Below are 24740 nucleotides of genomic sequence, written 5' to 3' on the forward strand. Positions count from 1 at the left end.
AAACTGTAGTGTAATAATACAAATATGTAATACGAAAAGCACATTAATATTGTATAATTGATTAAAAAGGTAAATACTAACTGTTACGTATCCGGTCCATGAACTTCCGTCTGCTAGCCATCAGAGGTCACCCTTTCCATTTTCATTGACTCTCGCACTACACACTGTTGCATATCACCCCGGACTACATATCCCATCATTCATTGCACTGATTGCACACAGCACTGATTGCACACAGCTGTTTCATATCACACACTCACTATTTAACACTCCATCTCACTCCTTCTAACGGCCGACTATTGTTTAGCCTGTACCCTGTTCCGAGTCTCTGTGTTGCCTTGCCTTGCCTTGCCTTCTTGTTTTTGACCTTGGACTGTTTATTGGATTGCTCTTCTGTCTCGCCCTGTTGGATTCCGTTTGTCGTCGACTGACCCTCGCTAGTTTACCGGATTGCCCTTGCCTTGTCTTCTCCATACCAGTTTGCCATTGTCTGACCCATGCCTGTTTCTGACCACGCCTGTGAATAAAGCTTGCACATGGATCCACACGTCTCACGTCTTGTCTGCCCCGTAACACTAACATTGCTAATAGTGAAAACATATGTACCACATTTGTTCTTATTTAAAGAAGTAAAAAGAGTCAGACCTGTCCATTTTGTCCATTTAGCAGAGCTGGTGGGGTCCGTCCATCCTGCTGTGCACTCTCAGTGCTACTGCTGTCCTCCTTCAGGTTCTCCTCTTGGCTTTGACGATGTCTCTGCGTCACCCTTATGGAAGCACTGCTCACACTGTCCAAGGAAGGACGTCTGACGTTAAGCCCGTCCCTTGAGCCAAGCCCCAGATCTCCCGCCGGCCCGTCGCCCTTGTTATACTCGGCACAGAGGTTCAAGATTGTTTCCAGCCGCTGCCGTTCCTAAAACACAACAGAGATGAGCTATTAGACGAGTCAGGGGTGGCAAAAATTTCCCTCACGTTATCTAGTTTCCTCTGCGCCAGCCTCTGGCACTCAGCATCCTACTGATGCAGATCTGAAGAGAGGAGAGGAAATAAACAGAAGCGCCACTGTCTGGAGAGACTCTTATCAGGACCCTGTCCTCAAGCGAGAGGACGCGACCCTGCTTTCAGCACATACAAACACCCAGTGCTTGTCAGAACAGTCCCTCTCTTACAGCAGACACTGAAACAACTACACACCTACACAGAACTCATGTAATGTCAGCCTGGGGGGTCTGAATGTGGTAACAGCTGCCCTCTTAAGTGAGTCGGGCCCACCTCAATGACACATTTTCAGTGTGACCTTTGGCCATTACATGCCATTTGCCCCAGACTGAGGCACCGACTCTGCTGAGTAACACAGTCTTTATGATACGCAAATGGAAAAAATAAACTTTAATGTTTTTACGATATGTTAATATCTAGAAATGCTTATAAAATTGGCTGTAATATTTTGTGTGGAAAAATACATTTAACAATGGTTTTGGGGTTCTATGAATGCAATTTATTAATGCAAGTGCAGTTTCTTGTTAAATTATGCAGCTAGGCATTTAGAGGTATTAACTGAAAAACTGAGTTACTACTGTGAGAACAATGAGTGCTCGGGAATTTAAATATACTTGATGACATTCAATGATTGGCTGACACTCCCCTAGTATAAAATCATATGACATGATTTATTTAAAATTCATGTATTTCATTCTAAGTATACTTCAAGTATACTATTAACATATTTACTGACATATCACTTAAGACTTACTGGTATAAAATAATAATGAAACTTAATTTGGAGAATTTCTTTATAGTACAATGCACATTTCTTATGCCTAAAATGTGTTTTAATATCACTATTAATAAGGATTGTATGATCACTGTATAATATCAGTCTTTAAATGCGAGATATTTAAAGTGTACCTGAAGTATACATTGCAATAGTTCCACTTTAGCACAATCAAATATTCTTAAGTATATCTTTAGTTGGACCTCAACACTATTTCCACACAATTAAAGTGCATTAAGCACAAAATCAGTTGTTCCAATTTAGCAGACTTTAAGTATACCAGTTTAGTATACCAAAAGTACAATTGCAGGGTATTTTTATTAAGCACATAAATATGCAAATGTATTTGTAGTATACTTAGCACAAAAAAATTGCACAAAAGAATTTCAAATACATTTAACTATATTTGTTTTCACTATGTCAATATGTGAATATTACACAGACTTCCCATAATCTGTATAATTTCTCTTTATTATCTTACAAACTTTTATCCTAGGATCTAAATTATATAATTACTTAATAAATATTTCCTTTTGAGATTTTAAGAAATGCTAGTAATTCTAGAAATATATCACAATATTATTGTTTTTACTCTATTTTGATCAAATAAATGCAGCCTTGGCAAGTATATAAAACTTTAAGAAATCTTACTGACCCCACACTTTTAAATGGTAGTATACATTTAAAATACATATTTAATTTTCATAAAATATCAATCTCTCTCGAGCCGCTCCATCACAAACCTTGACTACAAAACCTTGCTGTAGGATGTAAAATAATTGCACATGATTAAATCCAAGGCAGAAAAGGAAGATAAACAAAAAGAGGCATGCTGGTACTCCAGCAGGTTGTGTGTGCTCTCTTTGATGTGCTCTAGAGACTACTAGATGAGCACAGTGTGATTTGTGGAGGACTGTGATGAGTTTTCTACAAACCCTTAATTAGCTCAGCCTGTAATCATCAGCCCCCCCGAATCTCCAGGATCACACTGAAACGAGAAACATGGCTGAGGGGAATCGGTTTAGACTGTTCCCATGGCCCTTTCCCATCAAACTACCGAATCACAGATAGAGAGATGTTTCTATATCAAAAAGCACCAAAATCTTCCATCCAAATTACCAAATGAAAATGATTTTAGCTTGAATTTAAATAGGTGGCTCAGAGAGACCATTGAAACTGATCCGCTGTGACATAAATCACTTAAAAATATGAAAAGATGAAAAGAATGTTCAATCACCTATCAGAACCACATCAACATGTCTTCACCTGACAAGGCTGTCTCATCAAGAAAATTACACGTCTGAATTACGAAAAGCCCCTGTGCTTTCATTCCTCAGGCTTCCAGGCTCCTTAACAACCCAAACGCCCTTCTAATACTAAAGAGGTGATATCACAGAAAGTTTCTCGTCAACTACAATTTGCACCAATAATTGCTGTATACTGTAACAGCTAATTATCTCTGCTTAAGGGCCAAGAGCAACATCTCCCATTTTTAGAGATTTTTCGATCAAAAACTGTTAAGACCTTGAACACAGATGTTCTCAGTTCTAAAAGAGATGTTTAGTCCCACTTTAGACCAGGACTACAACAGACCCCAATGTGCATAACACTCATTTATGAGTTTAAAAGGGCCCTCTGTAGTTGTCATTAGCTGGTCCCCCTAGGGGAAGGAAATCGTTTAAGATCATGGCACACCCTGAGTATTAAAAGTGCTCTGAAACACACAGAGGCTGAGGGAACCGTAGGAGGGAGTCTAATCATTTGATCTGCTTCCATCCAGGCCTGTTGAGACTCTGATCCTGGAGTTTACAGCCAGGCTTGATGAATGTTTTCAATCAAAGCCAGCGCTACCTGAACACTTCTAAAGCAATACATTTTTTAATTGTGCTGTAAAGGAGCGCTAATACAACACATGAGGGAATACGACTAAATACATATATGTAAATACCAATATATGACAACACACTATAAGTCAGACTAATGTGTGTAAAAGTACAATATTAGTAATAATTAAACACTAGTTTATGGTACATTTGGATTAAATACACTTTATATGCACAGTAAAATTAACTCAGATAAAAGAATGCATTGAAAACCACTCACTCACCCTCATGGTGACGTGTTAAAAGTAGCACACTAGTTCGAGTCCTGTGGTTCTCTCAGATGTTTCCTCATTGAGTAGCTCTCCAGAACTCACACACACGCTGAGACAGATGAACAAATAAAGCCCCTAGTCCCTCCGCCTCCAACACACACACACACACACACACACACACATACACTCTCTGGTCCGTTTTCTCACAGCTTGTCACAGTAGGTATGATCGCACTACATCTGGCTCATCTGGCTCATTTCTCTGCTGGTTGCTGCTAATGATGATATGATTCAATGTTCAAAGAGGCTTATTGAAATGGATGTCTTGTTTTATCTATCAAGGTTTTGAAACATATGGGAGGGGAGGCCCAGACACAAGTTTTAACACCATTCATTGTAACCCACTCAGGGGTCAGTGCTTACTAAACAACAACACCGTTTGTGTGGATGCTGGTCAGATGTTCTCTTTGAGACTGGTTAATATGAAAATTACAATTCAGTCAAATGCTACTTGCTGAATGCCAGATGGAAAAATATAGATGGTTTCCACTGAACGGGTATGTAGGATAACTGTTAAGCACTTTATACTTTCCAGATGACAGCAATGAACAGACGTAGCTCTCTGTTTACAAATCTCCCCACTTTGCTATGAGTTTTTGGTGAGCGTGTGTCTTAAAGGCACACTTCTCACTCAGGTGTGACCATTTCAGGAAATTGGCAATGGTTCTATTTACACTGATCTGTAAAGTGGCCAATTCTGAGTTTCTACTCTAATCCAGTTAAATAAGAAGTTAAAATGATCTTTACACAACCTTCCTAACTTGGCATGATGCTCAAATTTCAATAATATAACTTAACACGTAATTAATATTATATACAACTTATATCAAATTATAAAAACTTTGAAGTTCCATTCATGTAATTATCATTAACATTGTTCTTTATTGTCTAATAACTTTTAGTTTTACTTTCTGTTGTTGCTCAAAGCCATTGATCAATAGTGTACATCCAATAATAATAACAACCAATTAATATAATAAATATAACTTATTGAATAATATTTATATATTTTAAATGCATGCATATATATTTATATTTGCCTTTTTTGTGCAATGCTTAATATAGTGTAATTCATGAATTATTTTAAAAGTAAATCAACCGCAATATTATGCTAAATGCAAATGTAGATTGATGTAAAAATCATATTAATTCCAAAACTGATGGCATTCAGTGTTTAAGAACAAAAATATGAATTAAACACGAAAAAAAAGAACCTCATTTCGGTTTCCCTGACTAAAAAGAAAAAGTAGTAGAAGTAGAAGAAGAAGAAAACATAAAATTACTGCTGTTTAAGAGTCCCGGGAATTTAAAAATGTCAGATTCATACCGTCATACAGAAAAAAATATAAATAAAAAAACATTTAAATTCTGTGTCATGTGAAGAGAAAATAATGGGCCCTATTCAACTGCTGTACGAACGTATCCAAAGTGAAAATATCTCAGGTATTGAACATAAACGGTTATTAGTAATACTGGAAGCCCAAACAAAAACTGAGATATGACATTTGGAGAAACATTCCAGCTCTCACACATTTTTATGCATTCCAACCACACAAGGACCAATCAGAGCTCAGGAGACATGGACTTTGCCTTCTGATCCCAGCTCTTACATTCCACTGTCTTCCCTCTGTCTGGAATGACACACACACAAACCTACAGCTCCTCAAATCCTTTTTCAGAGCCTCTCAAACCCCCAGTCATGTCAGAGGCTCTCTCCTGCTCTCCCTGACCTTTTTCCTCTCTCTAAATGTGTGACAGGGTCACAGTGCGACTCTTACTGCTGTGACATGCCCGGACTGCTTGAATACCTTTAACCAGACAGACTTCAGTTGCTTCCGTTCTGGCTATCCAAAACAAACATCCAAAAGATTTTAAAGTGTGATATTGTGAGCTCTCAGCACTGTCACATGCCTATTTGTATATATTTTCCATTAAATAAAATTAATATAAAAATAAGTTTTTAAACATCTTCTTTTCACATGTTGAAAAACTATAACTATAAAATATACTTTCCCCCCTCTATTCTTCTTAAACACACACACACATACACATACACACACACGCACACATACACATACACACACACACACACACACACACACGCACACATTTTGAACTGAAATGTGTCATTTCTGTGCCTAAACTGAATTGCAAAATAAAAAATAAAAAAACATTTTCAATACTCTACCATCTGCCATTGGTTGAACAAATGGATAGTCCCACCCCAAACTCATGCCACTGGTTGAGCCAATGTCACTCACATCACTTATCACTTTTGGGAAAATAAACCTATAAATGGTTTCCTTATAGATACAGATAGAATGAATGAATGAATGAAGTCTTTCTCTTTCCTCTTTTCAAAGCTTGGCTGCAGAAAACCCACAGTGTGAAAAACATCCTAATATTTTCAAACACAGACTACAGACTAAATCAAGCACAGTAGCATTAAGTCCTCCAGTAAACATCCTGGGACGACACTTCTGTTGCTGAAATATGTGATATTTTAAACAACATAGACAACTGACTGCATTCTTACTAAATGTCTTTGAAAAACAGCACATTACCACAAGCCAAGTCAACAGGACCAGATGCATCTGTTCGTGGTGCACTCCAAAATGATGGGGACCTCTAATTTCACACAGAGTTTAAGGCTATATTTTTGGAATAGACAAAAATGTCTAGACATACACAGTTGTGAAACATGGGAAACTTGAATTGCAAAATAAAAAATAAAAAAACATTTTCAATACTCTACCATCTGCCATTGGTTGAACAAATGGATAGTCCGACCCCAAACTCATGCCACTGGTTGAGCCAATGTCACTCACATCACTTATCACTTTTGGGAAAATAAACCTATAAATGGTTTCCTTATAGATACAGATAGAATGAAAGAATGAATGAATGAATGAATGAATGAATGTTCATGGAGGAATAAATAAGTCTTTCTCTTTCCTCTTTTCAAAGCTTGGCTGCAGAAAACCCACAGTGTGAAAAACATCCTAATATTTTCAAACACAGACTACAGACTAAATCAAGCACAGTAGCATTAAGTCCTCCAGTAAACATCCTGGGACGACACTTCTGTTGCTGAAATATGTGATATTTTAAACAACATAGACAACTGACTGCATTCTTACTAAATGTCTTTGAAAAACAGCACATTACCACAAGCCAAGTCAACAGGACCAGATGCATCTGTTCGTGGTGCACTCCAAAATGATGGGGACCTCTAATTTCACACAGAGTTTAAGGCTATATTTTTGGAATAGACAAAAATGTCTAGACATACACAGTTGTGAAACATGGGAAACTTCACCCTCAAAATGAGGAGTCCAAAAAATGCCATGGAGAAATATACAAATTAGTCCTTGACTCATCAATAACTCCATAAATAAACACACAGTATTCGAGAACCTAAATAAGGTTTTTTTTTTTTTTTATTCATTTCTTCAAAGACTACTTGCCCTTGTGTGTCTGAAAGTACACATAAAGGTCTACTTGTGGCCTAATAAACAGAAAACTTGTACTTGAGTATTGTACAGAATAGTGGCATATAATTCACATAACTGATGCATTATCCTCTGCGACCAAAGATAGAAAACAGGGCCCTCTCTAAAAGCCTTCAGATACCTGGCAAAAAGAACAAGACATAAATAGTGGTTACTATTAGACCTTGCCTGTTATCTGTACAAATGCACTATAAAGGTAAGGATATAGTGTGGCCTGTGGCCTCTTCAGGTTTATCAGTTTGGCTTATTGTGTAATTTCATGGCCAAGTTTAGAGCATCGAGATGCAGAGGAGGACAGAACTAACTGCCGCTTGTGTGAATCCCTTGGCACGCTTTTGAACAGTAAGAGTTTCACTGCCAGCTCTTTTCAAAAACACCAGTGTGGAGGGACAGAAGGGTCTCTGCTCAAGGGCAGAAGAAGAATTTATATTTTATCTCACACATTTATATTTTCCTGCTACACTGTAAAAAAAAATATCCCCTGTCCAAAATGGACAATTCTCATATACAAACCGTGCACAGGGTCATACACACAAAGACAAAACACCATCAGGGAAAATTAAAAGAAACATAATTGTCGGTTCACTCTCCTCAACAAATTGTATGAACTGAGGTTTAATTTGTGTTGGTTGCAAACATGTGGGACGATCTATGTAATTAAGTTTGATACTTTAGGGTTTGTTCAAATCTTTAACATTAAGTATGAACAATAGCTACTAATGATACTTGCATCACAAATAAAATCACAAGACTTTATTAATCTGAACAATGGAAATCAAGCACCACAAGCGACTGTCATGTACTGTAAGTATCAAACTCTAGTATCGATATCTGTATCTTTCAGGATTACAAAGTCACCTGTGCAAATGTCAAACAGATCTTTTTGAGAATCCTTGAATATTGCTTTATATAACTCGATGTGTTGTTGCTAAGGGCGCTCGGTGTTAGGGCTGTCAAAATGGCTGAAAAACTAATTTCAAATTTTGAACTTAAATATGATCAAAATTCTAATTATATTCGAATTTAAAATGCATAATTTCAATTAGGGTGAAGAAAAGCTTTTGGCTTCCCGCCTGAGGCCACAAGAGGGCGCATCGAGAAAAATATTACTAATGAACGTTTATTCAAAGCATAAGATAAAATGACTATCTGTGAAAAAAGTGAAAATTGTTTAAAATAATGTTTATAAACCAATTATAATTAATTAAGTTACTTAAAAAACTATAAACAAAACAGCATCATGTACAGTATGTATGCATAGTTTAATACAAAGGGCGGAAAGCCGATCACACAGAGTACATTTTTCATTTAAAAGATGCAGTGGGATAGGAAAAAACCCCAGCCATAAAGTCTCAATATATGTTTTTTTAAGTTAAACTTGCATTAATTTTACATGGCTTTCTAGTGCCACTCTTTTGTACGAGACGTGAGTGCAACGGTGATAGATGTCCCTCTAGAAAATGCACAAAATATGTGTCCTGTGTGAACTGCTTGGTTTCAGTTTTGATGTAAACAAGATCTTCTCCGCATTGATGTTCTCTTTTTCCGCAGTATTTTTAATGAACAACGCAGCAGTGCCGCATCTAGTGGTTTCAACTGGATAGGCAAACAAAAACATTATAATGCAACGACACTTACATCGCCATCACATCTCAAGTGCCTAAGGCTGCCTCCAACGTTTTTGCATTCGAATGTGGATTTTTATTTTAAAATCGACGAATATTCGAAATTCAAATTTTTTTTTGTAAGCTACTCAGTGTTGTTCTTCACTGTCTTGATTACAAGAGCCGGGTTAGAATGAGTAAAGTCTGCACTGACCCAGATAATCAGTGCCACAGAAAGTCAGTTAACTGTCTCTTCCCCAAATACTCTCTCTCTCTCTCTCTTGTTGTGAGGAGAATCAGCATTAATCTGTCCCAGAGCAGATAACTCATTTTACACTGAACTGCAAGAACCCAGGAAGCAAACACATTAAACCATCAACAAAATGGTCCAGAGGGAGCTTATATGCATCTTGTGTGTGAATGTGGATTTTAATTTTAAATTCGACGAATATTCGAAATTCAAATTTTTTTTTGTAAGCTACTCAGTGTTGTTCTTCACTGTCTTGATTACAAGAGCCGGGTTAGAATGAGTAAAGTCTGCACTGACCCAGATAATCAGTGCCACAGAAAGTCAGTTAACTGTCTCTTTTCCCCAAATACTCTCTCTCTCTCTCTCTTGTTGTGAGGAGAATCAGCATTAATCTGTCCCAGAGCAGATAACTCATTTTACACTGAACTGCAAGAACCCAGGAAGCAAACACATTAAACCATCAACAAAATGGTCCAGAGGGAGCTTATATGCATCTTGTGTGTCAGAGGATACTGCTTTTATCTTCATCAAAAAGATTCTAATTGCACTTTACTGGGTCAAAACGCAGTTGCATGCCGGGTTAATGAATTACAATACCTCTTGTCTCGTCCTCCCTCTCTATCTGTTACAAACATGCATAGTTAAGTATCTGCATAATGTGGCCAGTGAAAGTAGACATATTTAATATGCTAATCCACGAGAGCAGAGGGACAGATGCTTGTCATACAGACTTCTTCTGTCCCCTGTGCAGATGACCCATGTCTGCCCTCCCAATAACGTGGAGGTGGTTACGTCTTCATAGTAGAACAGTTTCTATCAATCTGCCTGCCTCCCTGCAGCCTATAACCATTCCAGTTCATTTAAAGGGGTTCACTGTTTTTTAAAATATTTGTATTATTATTATTATAATGATAAATGATAATAAATGATGTCAGCAAGGTTTACTGCACCAAGAGGAATCAATATAAATTATCTTTATAATATAAAATATTATAAATATAATATAATATAATATAATGATCAGTGCTAAAAATGCTAAAAAAAAAAATCTTGTCTCGTCCTCCCTCTCTATCTGTTACAAACACGCATAGTTAAGTATCTGCATAATGTGGCCAGTGAAAGTAGACATATTTAATGTGCTAATCCACGAGAGCAGTGGGACAGATGCTTGTCATACAGACTTCTTCTGTCCCCTGTGCAGATGACCCATGTCTGCCCTCCCAATAACGTGGAGGTGGTTACGTCTTCATAGTAGAACAGTTTCTATCAATCTGCCTGCCTCCCTGCAACCTATAACCATTCCAGTTCATTTAAAGGGGTTCACTGTTTTTTAAAATATTTGTATTATTATTATTATAATGATAAATGATAATAAATGATGTCAGCAAGGTTTACTGCACCAAGAGGAATCAATATAAATTATCTTTATAATATAAAATATTATAAATATAATATAATATAATATAATGATCAGTGCTAAAAATGCTAAAAAAAAAAATCTTAGTAAAAATACAAATTGGATTATATTTCCCCTTAAAAAAATTGTCTCAGTAAATAAACTTAACTAAAACAGCGTACTTCCCACTAATCTATAAAATCTTATATAGATCAGTGGTACTTCCTCACTGACTGACTGCTTTTCCCATGCAGCAAATGTCAGTTTTATGGAGTAATGGAAATGTGCTGTCATCATGGGAGCTCTCAGTAAAAAAAACAAGGTCATCTTTAGCAGGGCTGGCATCAGTATGGCACACGAGCTGACTGACAGAACGGTTTTCTAGTAACTGACGCCATATAACTATGTATCCCTCTGGAGCCTTGTAGCAGTTTAGGGATGATAAATTATGCACCGCAGACTGAACTTGCTTACACTTACTCAGCTGTACATGCACAAAATGAAGAAAAAATACACTTTCTTGAAAAAGAAAAATCATTTAGATGTTCACAGTTTGCTGAGTGGTGATCTCAGAAGTTCTGATTATGCTACATCCTGAATGAGTCAGAACTTTTTGTCAAGAAAGCCCTTTTTGTTTATTCGCATCTGACTACGTGTGATCTAGTGCAATAATAACAAAGTAGAATATGCAGATATTTGTAACAGAACACTAAATTGTGTTTAAAGAACAAATGTCAACCACCAAGAATATTCAGCACACAAAAAAAAATGGTTTCGGCCGAACCATTGACCAAAACAGTGGCATTTCTACGAAGGTGCGTACACACAACGTGGTTAAGCTACAACAAGTAAAAATGTCAGCAGTGTGGATGCGCTTCACTGTGACCAAAAATGATGTTAGAATAGCAATATGTAAAATTTGTATGGCTGAAATATCAAGAGGTGGCTACATCACTACTGCATTGATTTAGGTGCATCACTACTAATAAAAACCTGTACACCTCTACTCCTGAAAACCTATCCATTAGGAATCGCATTAATCTCAATGCCAGTTGCTTAGCATAGGACCCCTTGTTAGTATCCGATTTTAAATCCGCCACCTTTGCTCATTGCGGCTCAGATTTAGCCTCCAGACTGCAGTCAAACAAACAATGGGGTTGCCATGGTAAAATCAGAGGCCTCTGCCTCAGCACGACAGCAGATTAGTCAGTGTGTGTCAGTTCTGCCGAGACGAGTAGTAGCATTTCCTCCAAATGTCCTGCATTCTCACCAAAAGCACAATTGCTAATGCTTGCTAGGTGTGTTAAGATTAGATACAGCCATCAGTGTGCACTTTCTGGAAAATATTAACTGCAGAAACTTGCAATTTACATATCATTGGAAGACATGCAGAGGCAGCACTCTACTTGACATGTACAAACAGAGGAGTATTTCTTAGAAGAATTCTTTATACTATGATGTGGCTTTCAAGTGGGCATCTTCAAACAAATGATGTTAGAGCTTTCCTCAGAGCTAACTGCAATTTACTTTGGTGACGAGGTCATTTTAGTGGATATACTGTATGAAGACTTGGTTTGATATTGTGTTATATAAATGCATGTAAAGGTACTACTGCATCTCACTCACCAGCCTCTCCATTTCTTGCTCCCTGAGTCGTTCTTCTCTTTGGCGCCGGTGGTACTCCAGAAGGTCATCCTCGTTGTCGCTGATCTCTGTGATGCTATTTTTGCGCTCCCTCATACCAGGGTGAGGCATCCGGAGGTCCCTGTGGCCCACTGACATCTTTCTGTGGCTCCTGGGACTGGATTGGGGCGATGACCCAGGCAGAGAACCCAGGCTAAAGGCAGAAGAGAGCGAGTTCCCAAAACTGCCCCTCCATCCATTGCCTTCCCCCATCAGTCTAGAAGTGGGTGAAGGACTACGAGCACGCATCCCACGAGGGCTGAATGGTTCTTCTGTAGGAGACCCTGCTTTCCGCCTGAGTCTGGGACTCTCTGGCACCATTCTTGGGGATGGACTCTCTGGAGTCCGCAGGGTTCCTGGTAGAGCTCCAGGGAGCACAGGAACCCCCTTGCGAGCTATGGAGGGGCTAAGAGGGGGAAGCTCCCTCATGCTATTCCCTTCAAGGTTCCTGCGGGCCAGCCGCGGACTTTCTGGAGGCTGCAATGTGTGAGGATGCGGGTGTGGAGGTCCACCCTGAATGATGTGGACAATGGGGTCCAAAGGGGGCTGGAAAGATCGTGAGGGTGGGGAGAGTTGTTTAGAGGGGCTAGAGGTCAAGGAACGATCCGGCTGAGGCTGCTCCCGGAAAGGACTTGAGGGCCGATCCTGTAGAACAATGGCAGTTTTGGTTCTAAGGCTAGAAGGTGAGGAGGATGGGGATGCAGTGGAGAATTTGGGGGTCAGTCTGGGACTGCCGGGAACTGGAACCCGACTGACAGATGGGTAATCAGTCGGAGCAGTAGAGATGGAGACTGAGGGCAGAATGTGAGTCTGTATGGGGCTGTCTGGGGTTTTAGCCACCGAGCTGTCTTGGTTCAACCCCCTACGACTTGGCTTTGGGCTTGGCGGTGCTTCTAAAAGAGCCTTTCGCTGGAGTCTGGGACTCTCAGGCACCTTTGACCCACTGTTACCACCTGAATAGCTTGGCAGTATGGTCCGTGGCTGAGGTATGGGTGGCTGGCTGGTGTAATTGTAACTAGAAGACCTCACTGGTACAGGAGGAAGCGTGTGAAGCTGGTCCTGACAACCACTCGGAGAAATACTGGTGTAGCTGCCACTGCTGGCAGCTGATGGGGATGAGAGAGGAGAGAAAGGAGGGGAGGTATTCTCATAACTGGAGCCCACAGACATAGCACCAGGGCTCATTGGGGGTGAGAGAAGGAAGCGCCCCCCTCCATTTAACATGGGGGACAAGGGAGACTGGGAGATGGGCTGACCAGAGGGCTTCTTTGACTCAGAGGAAGAGGGCTGAGGGTCATCCATGACTAATGAGTCCATAATGTCCTGAAGGTCTTTCTCAATGGAACTGACGATGGCACTGTGCTCAGGGCGCACTCTCTCGTTGGAGACCAAGTGAGATTTTGGCACTCCTGACGAGTGGTTCCCATTAACCAGGTTCTCGGAATCTGAAGGAAAAGATAACAGTCATAAGCCTTTGCCATACACAAAAATCTAAATCCATATCTTCTAGAACAGTTAAGGTGTAGCCGCAATTGATTAATAAACAAATCTTTCCTCTGAATCAGTGGAAATGGCTCACAAAACCATTCTGAATAATTTGTCCTCATATTAGATTGAAAGGTTTTTGAGTCAACAGCTCACCAAATCACTGGAGAACAGTCTTTTTTTTTCTTTTTTTTTAAATAATGGACAAGCTGGTAGTGAGTAGTTGGACAATATTTAAGGCTTTGACTGATTGGGCTAAAAGTAAGTTACTTTAGTGGAATAGCAGAAATGTTACAAATAAAACATACTAGAAATATGTTAATGACTCTGTTAATGGTTTGTTGGTTTTTAATAAACAGCTTTTACAGAATCTTCAGCAAATAAATTTAAGTGAATTTATAGTTGTTTAATATAATATTTAGGCTTCAAATTACTTAAACTTAATAGAAAACCCATAATAAATCTGCCATACGTGCTTTCGTATATCTTTACTTGACCATGAATACCATGTCAAGATGTCAGGGACCATGTGATGACAACTACATGATGTAAAAAAAAAATGCTGAACTAGTTAACTGAAACTTGAAAGAATCGATTCTCAATAACGATTCAGAATTCCCATCACTAGCCAGATAGCCCAACTGAGTGCAGAAAACAGGAAAAGCACTTACGAGTAAGTGGATGCATTTGGCTTCTTCACCCCACCTAACCCCAACTATTATCCTCAGTACTACACCTGAGCTTTTAACGCAAGTACCTGCAGCTCCTTTGGCACTGCAGATATGCATTTAATCCATTAGCCCCATTCAACAGCCTACAAGTTTAACACTGCTGCCAAACCCACAAAAGACGAATGCTCAAGTAGAAATAGTGGTTACCAAAATGGAAATTCAGAGAGAAAGCCTGCCAGGCTCCAGCCTGAGAGGATAAACGTCAAATGAATACGTGCTCACTGCTCATATAGCTAAATCACAGACAGCCCTGCTGGTAATTCAATCTATCTCTCAGGCAACAGACCAACTCCAATGTAAATGGTTAATCTGCTAAGACAGACCTACAAAGTAAAAATGGTCATTATTTAAACCAGTGGTTTTCAAACTGGGGTCCGGGAAACCCCAGGGGGTCTGCAAGGGGGAGCTAGGGGTCTGCAATGTAATATTATAGTAATATTCTGCTTTGGAACAATTTTTACAGTGAAAAGCAATCCAGTTCAAATAAATCTGATTAAATTCTAAATAAAATTTAACTGAAAATACTTGTCCTCAAGTTTAAACATATAACATTAGGATCCCTGGTACAGCAATCTTCATATTTGGAGGTCCTTGGCATCACAAAAGTTTGAAAACTTCTGTTCTAATCCACTATATTTAAAATAATGTCAAAATAATGCCAAATTTATGATTTTTCCCTGTCAATTCATCAGAACATTATTACTATTTTCATATAACACTCCAGATGTAAACGTTTTAAAGCTGTATCAAACTTATTACATACAGTAGGTGTTATGTATACATAAGACTGATTCTGAGTCAGTCACAGAACTGATTTCACAACATCCACAACTTGATCAATCTTGCTCTTACCAGCTCAGTGTTTGCGTTTCTATCCCACAAATCTCTCCTGATTACAAAACACTCCCAGTTCAAACTCCTCACAAATAATGCATAAAACACAACCCCCTTTCTAAATGTTGTTATTTATTATTTTTTTTATAGTCATCGTGGTTTTGAAATAAGTCAGAGCAGCTGACAGTTACTCTGGCTCAATTTTCCATTTAAATCCCACTGAACAAGAAACGGTTTCAAGAAAGCACAAGCACACCGATACAATGGTTATAAAGACAGGCTTAAATGTGACTGATACATGTCAGCTTGTCAAGTCGCGACTATAAAAGGATACATATGTTACATATAGTACGTCCGTATGCGATCTGACACATATACAGCTTCTATAACGACCAGTACTTACAGATGAGAACACGCCTGAGGAAACGCTAAGCCGCTGCGCTTGGTTTATAACCCAGAACCGAGCTCAGTTTCAAAAGTACGGCTCCCGCATTCCGGTTCGAGACCTAGGCCAGCTGTACCGGCCACACGGTACCCAGGCAGGAGTATAAAACGCCGCAGATGAGATATTCCAGCCGGGCTTGGTGAGCCTGGCGCCGCTACACCATCGCTGAGTCCCCCTCCCTCCCCTGTCCACGGTGCTGATGTGACTGACTGCTGGCTGCACGGGGCGGGGTCTACATACTTAAAGCAACAGTGCACATTTTCAAGATCAATTCACATGGACACTGATGTGACTAAGTTTAAATAAAAAAATGTTTCTTTTTTTCTCAAAATGTTTTATATGAGAATTTCTAAACTGGCAGCTGATATGCTGTACATACTAGCTTAATATAATATAACATAATATATAATATAATGTAATATAATATAATATAATATTTATTTTAGTTGCCAAGTAATAACTGGGATAATGTAGACAGACAGCAATAAAAGCATATCTGTGACTATATCGCACACTTCTCTGAGTAATACTGAAATATCATCAAGAACATCAAGCAGACCTGCTGTGTGGGAATGAGGCAGCCGGATATTGGGAGAATATGAGGGGAACAGTGAGGAGGGGACTGGAGAGCAGGGTGGGTGGTGAAATAAATATAGATATTGTAAAAGATACCCCTCAACTTTAAATAAGCAGTGCATGGCCAACAAAGCTGTCTGGACTGGAAGAAAGATGGATAAGGAAATAGCTCTGGCACAGAGAACGTGTGAAGGGGGTTCTTTTCTCTATACATCAGTCTATAAACAAATATCAGTTGCCAAAAGCACAAGGACTGCTTTATATACATGCTTTATGCACAAGAGTTTAGATGCACGCATCTTAAAAGGATGGTACACCCAAAAAATCTGTAATAATTTACTCACCCTCGTGTCATTCCAAACCTGTATGAGTTTCTTTCTTCTGAAGATATTTTGAAGAATGTTGATAACCGAACAGTTGCTGGTAGCCATTGTCTTCCATAGTATATTTCCCATACTATGGAAGTCAATGGCTACCAGCAACTGTTTGGAACAACTTGAGAGTGAGTAAATGATGACAGAATGTTCATTTTTGGGTGAACTATTCCTTTAAGGTTCTTGTACAAAAGGCATGTACATAAAGCTGTCCATGTGCTTTTGGCATCTGGAATTTGTTTAAAGACTGATTTATAGAGTCTGAAAAATCTAAATTATTTTAGCTATGTAGTTTTAGATCATTAAGGCACTTGGAAAATAAGAAAAATAAATATTGAACAGGAATGCAGCGGGTATGTTGTTTGCAAAAATAGTGTTTCATGGTGGAGAGAATTTATTACCAGCTCAGGAAATATACTGCACCAGCTGTGTTTATATGCTGTACTTGTCCTTTTCTGCCACACAACAGGAAAATTCAGGAAAACAACTCAATACATATTTTAAAATCTCTGTTTAAACATTGGCTGCTGTGTAGCACTGTGAGTGGGGAGTGGACGATGTAGAGCAGTCTGTCAGGAGACCCACAGGAATGAGCTCTTCATAAAAGTTGCATGGTGCAACTCGGGATCCAGGCAGGCTTGCATTGCTAACAGTTAGAAACGGAAATGCAGTAAGGGCTGGCTGAAAGCCGATACCTGTGCTACTGAAACAAACCTTGCCATTCAGCCATGTGGCAAGACCAAATCTGTATAAATGGCCCATTTGTAAATCTGTTTCGTATAGTGCTCGCACAGGAAATACAGCTTGTTTCTTTGTTTTTTTCAACATGTTAACATACCTAAAACACATCTGTATGTAACAGAGTGAGTAATATGTCAGGGATGTCACATATTCTTCTGTACTGTGATTTCAGACAGTACACAAATAAGGTTTTGAGGTTCTACAGGAATGCATTTTCCACACGAATGACGTTCTGCACAGCACAGCCTTTGAGTGTGTTGTGGTAAGTGTTAGATAATTCATGCTACTGTCGAGGTGTGTTCTCCTGTAGGATATTGCATTACCTGTGTGGGCCCAGTTTTTCACACTGGCTGTCTGTCCTCCCTCAGGCATCATGCTTTTCATTCGGAAAGCCTCCTCAGGGTGATTGAAACGAAAGAAGGCGGATTGGCCGAAACACAGCATACAGCCTGCACACAAACCAAAACCACTTTTAATGAAGCTGAGAATGAAAATGCATAACGCTTCTTCGTATGCCTGAAGAAGGCATTTTAAATGATCTTGACTAGGATCCCGGCAGTTTTAGACCAGTTTTGTACCGCTGTGTGAGAGGTACGGAGGGGGTAAAGGAATGTTTGCCCCCGTTTTACATGAACTAGCAAGAACATCTCACACTGTGATGTCGGATCAGACTCCTGGCTTGCTGAGTGAGGGGAAAATAGGCAAGCCAAATGCTGGTAATGTAGCCAGTTAAAGTCAACATGAGATCTAAATGAACCCTATTTACTTTCCTAATACACATTCCTGGTCTTATAGTGAATGCTCTTTATTATCATGCAACCATCTATCATATAAAGATCATTTAAAACAAATAAATACATTTTCAATGGATCAAATCAAACCTTGTCCTATATATTGGCTTTTTTATATATATTGGTACCATATATGCCAATATTAGTGATTTAAAAGTCAGTATTGAATATATATACAGTATATATATTGATATTGTATATTTATTTATGCTCTACATTTTTTATATATGTCACTACCATATCGGCCAAAATGAGTGATTTAAACACACACACACCAACAAACAAAAAAGCACTTTTGTTATATTAAACTGCCAGAGCTAATCTGGCCAATCACAGGATTTATTCAAGGTAGGTAAAGGTCTCATGGAAACCTTTCTAGCCGGAGCAGATGTGTGATGAATGCAGAGTGCCAGATGCCCTTTTGTTACAGGCAGAACATTTGATTACCCCTCAGGTTCTGACAGGACAAGGTATGATTAGAGCCCACAAAGAAAACTAAGAACCGCTGTAGTAAAGTAAATCATGTGCTTAAGTGGTATTCTCACATAGATGTTTCATGTTGTTTCTGAATAGAAGAATGAGGACTGTTAACTGATGGTGGTTGTTGTCATAAAAAGACTCTTCTAGGCTTGCTCAAGTCTTGACATGCTCTGCTTACACATTCAAAGACGAGTAAGCAAAACAAAACAAGAAACTCAAAATACACAAAGCACATGTGTTGAACAGAAAGTTATAGTAGTGTTTTATTTAACAGACTTGTTTGCGTGCTTACTCATAAAATGTTTTATTTAAAATAACAGTATATTGAGGTCTGAGGTGCAAACCACATCAGCGAGACTTTGTTTTGTGCCTTGTCGAAATCATATTTGAGCGTTTTTACAGACAATAACTGTAGCATCCGCTGCATCGGCACGATCCGCCGACAAGCTCAATCACTATTGGCAAGCAGCAGTGTCAAACAACAAACACACATGCGACAGCAGCTTCACTGCCTTCCTATTTTGATCTACAAGCATTGTGCTCAAATTAGTCTTTGTACAAATGTGCCATTAAAAATGATGCACAGCAGTTAATTCAGTGATGTGGTAAAGACGTGCTCGTGATAGCAAGCAAACTTGTGCAATTCATCTGCACAGCTGTAAGAGAAAAGGTTGCAAAACTCTAAAATTACTCGTGTGCAAGATTTTACCCTCAAAACACATCATGTGGTCCATCGGAGCAGAGCCTATGGTGCTTATGCTGGTTTAACTAAGGCAAAATACTGTTATTGGACACTTTTAGTTTAGAGGGGTTTTCTCCTTCAAAATAACTTTGTTTTGACTCGTCCTAGAGCTTTTAATCCATCGCATTGTATTGTATTGTACTGTATCGTATCAATTGTATTAATTGTCCAGTATTGTATTAATTGTAAAGTATCATATCTAGTGTGGTGTATTGTATCATATCTATCATACCATATCATAACTATTGTATCTGACATCCATCATCCATAGTATCTATGTATCTATCTATAAACATTTTATTATATAGCACAGGACAGTAAAGCCCTGCATTGTCATAGCTGAGATTCACTGATCCACCAGAACTCCTGACCACAGCTCAGACTGCAATTCAATCAATACACAGCAGGAAAACACCTTAGCATCTTTACCCTTAAGTGCCAACAGGGAACTATTTGAACCATTTTTACAAATCAGGCATATTTCAGCTGACTTTATGTATATATCAGTTGCCTTTTATCATTACGAAGAGCAAGGTTCACACCAGAAGTGGTTGAGCACTATTGTAAGCTTTCTTTCATTGCATCATTTCACAGAAACACATAGTTCTTATTATACAGAGAACAGTGGGATATCAAATGTAATGTCTTTGTTTATGTGTGGCAGAAAGTGAAAAGGTCTGTGTTAAGTAGTCTTGGCATGCAGGAAATGATTGATATACTAATACCAACAGTGGTAACAAGAGGTAAAAAATTCCCCATGGTGTCAAACCGAGAACAGTACAGTAATATCACAGAAGTTAATATGATACACACTGAATGTCTGATGAAGATTAAATATAGCTGGCAGTAAACGACCAACTTGAATGTCAGTACTTTAGGTGTCAGTAAAAATCTAGTAGATTTCCTCAGATTGGCCACTATAACACCACAAAGGTTGATGGATTTATCCACAATGCAAAGTGAAGAGTCTGGAAGTAGATTTCTGAAGTGCAGCGATGGAGGGTAATCTAGCACATCAGACAACACTACAGCACACAAGGGAAAATACGTGAGCCAAGAATCACTCCTGCTGAGGAGGGAACCTATCAATCGATCCATTTCAGACATGCTGCAGCAACGACTGAACGCTGCTCATTTACAATATTCAAAGAAACCTATATTTTACTTGAAAGGACTGTTCATAGACATCAAGCCCACAAACCACCCACAGTCACAGATGATTCTGTCCTGAGGGGGGCGCTGAGTTTGAAAATGCAATAGTGGTAAAATCCAAAGATAAACATGGACAGTGTTTCCCTGTTTATAGACGGCCTCTCTCTCTCTGCCAGTCATTATGGATACTTTTAACACAGATATTTTTGGTGGAAGTCAAGGAGATGATATACGATTTCAACCCCTTGTGGTGCTGTTCCTCGCCACAGGTATGGATGTGCGATCATGGTGCTTTCAATGCAGCCCTTTTACCCCATTTATAAACAGAGGTGTATAAACTAACTTAGTATAAACACTTTGTTACTGCCCTTAAATACAGTAGCCTACATTTATACTTTATACTCAAGAATAAATATTTTGTTGACTTTTACGTTCATATATTTTAAAAAGAAAATTGAAAGTTTTAGTCCAATACTTTTCTCCAAAATAGGAAAACTGAACTGACAAATCTTACTTAACATTAATTTATCATAGTAAATATCCCTATTTCAACACCACTGCTGTGCATCTGCAGCCACTTTCCATTATCACAAAAATATTGCTAAAAAAAAAGTATAAAGCATACCGATGACTCATTTTTTAATTTCTGTTGAAATAAGACACATTTGTCAGAACAGTGTGACCTGCTCTGAAGAGCAGAACCACTAAATAACCTCTCCTTGTCATAGATGTCATCCTCAGCAAAGCATGACTAAGAGCCATTTTGTAATCAAATTCATGAGGCCATTTGCAAGAAGACAGACCTCACTACTGAATGACAAAGAGTGGGGAGAGGCGCGTGAATCTGGAAAGCACAGCAGGAGAGTGGCTGTTCCCCATGCACAGCCCGTCTCCCCGACATTAATCAGAGAGATTGATTCCCCACCACTCTCAGATGAACCGTTCCTCTACAACAGCCATAACTGCACTCTGAGAAGCCAAACTCATTAAAGAAAGTGCAGGTGTATCCATGCCAAAATCACCTGAGAAATAATAAATTACATTGAAGTGAAGGTTTTTTTTTAATTTTTTTTTTATAAAGCTTTGCACTTTCTTTAATAAAGCTTATTATTCCCTCTTTTATTTTGCTTCCTATAAGTTAAACTACTTTTTGTACTGTATTTATATTTATTTAATTTTGTATTTATTATATATGATGCATCTTAATACATTAAAATCTAAATATGTATCAAATAAATGGGTGGTGCATAAAATATTACATACAGTGTATTTAAATAATTTGTTTAAATAGTATATATGTATTTAAATACATTATTATATTTTATTTACAATATATTATTTATATATTATGTACAATTTATTATTTATATATAACATCATTATAATTATGTATAACTATATATAATATAATGCAAGTAATATAGTTATTAAATAATTAATAAAACATAATTTCTAAATGCATAATGATATCTAAATGCATTATATAAGCTAAACAGGTGGGGTATATAATATTAAATAAAATGTATTTAAATAATGTATTTAAATATTATACTATTTAAATACATTATTATACATTATTTACAATATGTTATTTATGTATGACATGATATTATATATAATTCCTTATTTAATTAATGATTTGTTATTACATATAATTTTACATAAATAAATTACATATAATGTTTAATTGTATTTTTTTTCCACGTTTGTAACTGTGGTCTCTGAGACACCAAATATAAATAATGTTCTGTACAAAATTTTATTTAAAAACAGTTTGCATCAGTTTTGAGATATTTTATAAAACATCAATCTTTACCCTTCAATGTTAAGTGTCCTTTATGAGCAAGAAAGACCCTCAGGGTCTTTCACACCCCTTAAAGAACATGAAGCTTAACAAAAAGTACAGCTTTCTAAAATGTTTTCTGTTCTCTTCATTTTCTAACACATGAAATCAATGCAGAAACAGATGACCTTTCTATAGCACAAACCCAGTGGTGCATCACAGATATAGTGGGAAGAGTTCCAATTTCTTGTAAAAGAAGCACCAATGACTCAGAGATACAGCAAAATATCTGCATGCACTCAGTTCTTCATCCTGACTTGTTATATCACAGGGATGAAAAGGGTTGCATATAAAGTTTGGTCATTTTTGACAGAACTATTCACTCTCCAAACCACGGATGACAGAGCAGTACAGAGCTGCCTCATGCACTTTCAGTAAAAATAAGAGTGCTGGATCTGTGTCAAACCAACTGCATTATAGTTTAGATCTCAGTAAAGCTGGCAGGACGTAGAGTATGGTGAGTCACGGGTGCCAAACTGTTCCAACTGAAAACACAGAGACGTGAACAGAAGACGTCAAGACAGAGATGCCAAAAAGAACGCACAACGCGCCTGGAAAGGTCAAAAACCTAAACAAACCAGTATTTCATTCTAACCTTTACCCAATTCCACACATTCCAGAAAGCATGTGGCTCACAACCACAAGTGATGCAGCTTATAAGTGCCAAAGTTAAAAATAAATATGATTTATATCATGTGAAAGCTGTAAAAATGCATTGTAATGGATCATTCTGCATGCAAAGTGTGCATGACACAAACACACACACAAAAATGTCTAACTCTCAATGCATGGACCAACCTCTTAGACGGTGGCTATCTCTTGAGCAGATGGTTTCACATTTAGTTCAAATGTGACCCAACACAAACTGTGAAGGTTAAGTATGAACATACTGGGTGACGACAGGGAACTTAAAGCAGAATAATAAGGAAAAATCCCCTTATCTTTCCGTCAGCTATTCCAGCAGGGTTGCCAGTATATGTTCAGGACAAATAAAAGCATGTGTGGATAGTCTGACTGAGCAAACAGTGTGTGGAGATTGAAGAAGGGCTGCATAGAAACAGGAGTAGCAGCACTCTTGGGTCACATTAACCAGGAATAGAAGTGTAACACTATACACACACTCATGCCCCTGCCAACATGCAAGAGAAAACCTCTCTGCAAGATTTGGACTGGTTTATTGTGGGTTATGCACCCTGTGTATACACATTTTATGATAATATTATATTTATGTTAGTGTATTTATACTTATCATATTCCTATCATTTATGTTTAACTCTTTTGTTTTAAGATTTTTTAAAGAAGTCTCTTATGCTTATCAAAGCTGCATTTGTTTGACTAAAATTACAGTGAAAACAGTTATATTATAAATATTATTACAATAAAAAAAAACTTCTCTATTTGAATATATTTTTAAATGTAATTTAGTCCTGTGATGCCAAGCTGAATTTTCAGCATCATTTCTCCAGTCTTCAGTGTCACATGATCCTTCAGAAATCATTCTAATACGCTGATTCGCTGCTCAAGAAACTGCTTGATATTTTTTATAAAACCGTGATTTTCACAGGATTCTTTGGTGAATAGAAAGTTCAAAAGAAGAACATATTTTTAAATAGAAATCTTTTGTAAAATTATAAATGCCTTTACTGCCATTTTTAATCAATTTAATGCATCCTTGCTGAAAAAAAGGTATAAATATCTCTCAAAAATATTTAAAACTATATATGTTAATAAACCAACATTGCAAAGTGAACTTTCATCACAGAGAGCTTGTATCTGAGAAAAAATCTGTTGCTTTTAAATATCATTTTTGAATATTCACACCAAAAAACTACTCAAACAAATCCATTAGGTCCTCATACACTTACTTTTAAATCCAAACGATCAACTTCCCATCCCATCTGTAGGCAACATCCTATCTGTCCCTTTAAAAAGGAGAGCACATGGTTTTATACCAATAGCTGTAGCATGCAGACACTGACTTGCTTTGTCATGGTAAATCCTTTGTTCATAGAGTATCCATCAACTATTCCCCATGCTTTAACGGATTTCTTTATCGTTAACTTGAAATAAGTGTCCATCGTACGCAGTCGTAGTGAAGAGGCTTCCATTATAAACCCAGTCACAGAAATATAATCATGTCCATTGCCATGCCGTATTGTATCCGAGCACTTCTG

At 37.9% G+C, this 24740-nt stretch overlaps 1 protein-coding gene across 1 annotated transcript in view; it reads right to left on the reverse strand.

Moving 5' to 3' along the window:
- The window catches only part of LOC107597514 (pleckstrin homology-like domain family B member 1), a 91300-nt gene that overhangs the window by 46598 nt on the left and 19962 nt on the right, over window positions 1-24740 (reverse strand). The window contains exons 5-7 of the mRNA XM_016288611.1: window positions 17882-18007; window positions 12316-13817; window positions 646-912 (exon numbers count right to left, since the gene is read on the reverse strand). Of these exons, the coding sequence (XP_016144097.1) occupies window positions 646-912; window positions 12316-13817; window positions 17882-18007 (1895 nt within the window). The remainder of the gene's footprint in view (window positions 1-645; window positions 913-12315; window positions 13818-17881; window positions 18008-24740) is intronic.

Source organism: Sinocyclocheilus grahami, unplaced genomic scaffold, assembly GCF_001515645.1.
Source record: "Sinocyclocheilus grahami isolate Dianchi unplaced genomic scaffold, SAMN03320097.WGS_v1.1 scaffold233.1, whole genome shotgun sequence".
NCBI lineage: Eukaryota > Metazoa > Chordata > Actinopteri > Cypriniformes > Cyprinidae > Sinocyclocheilus > Sinocyclocheilus grahami.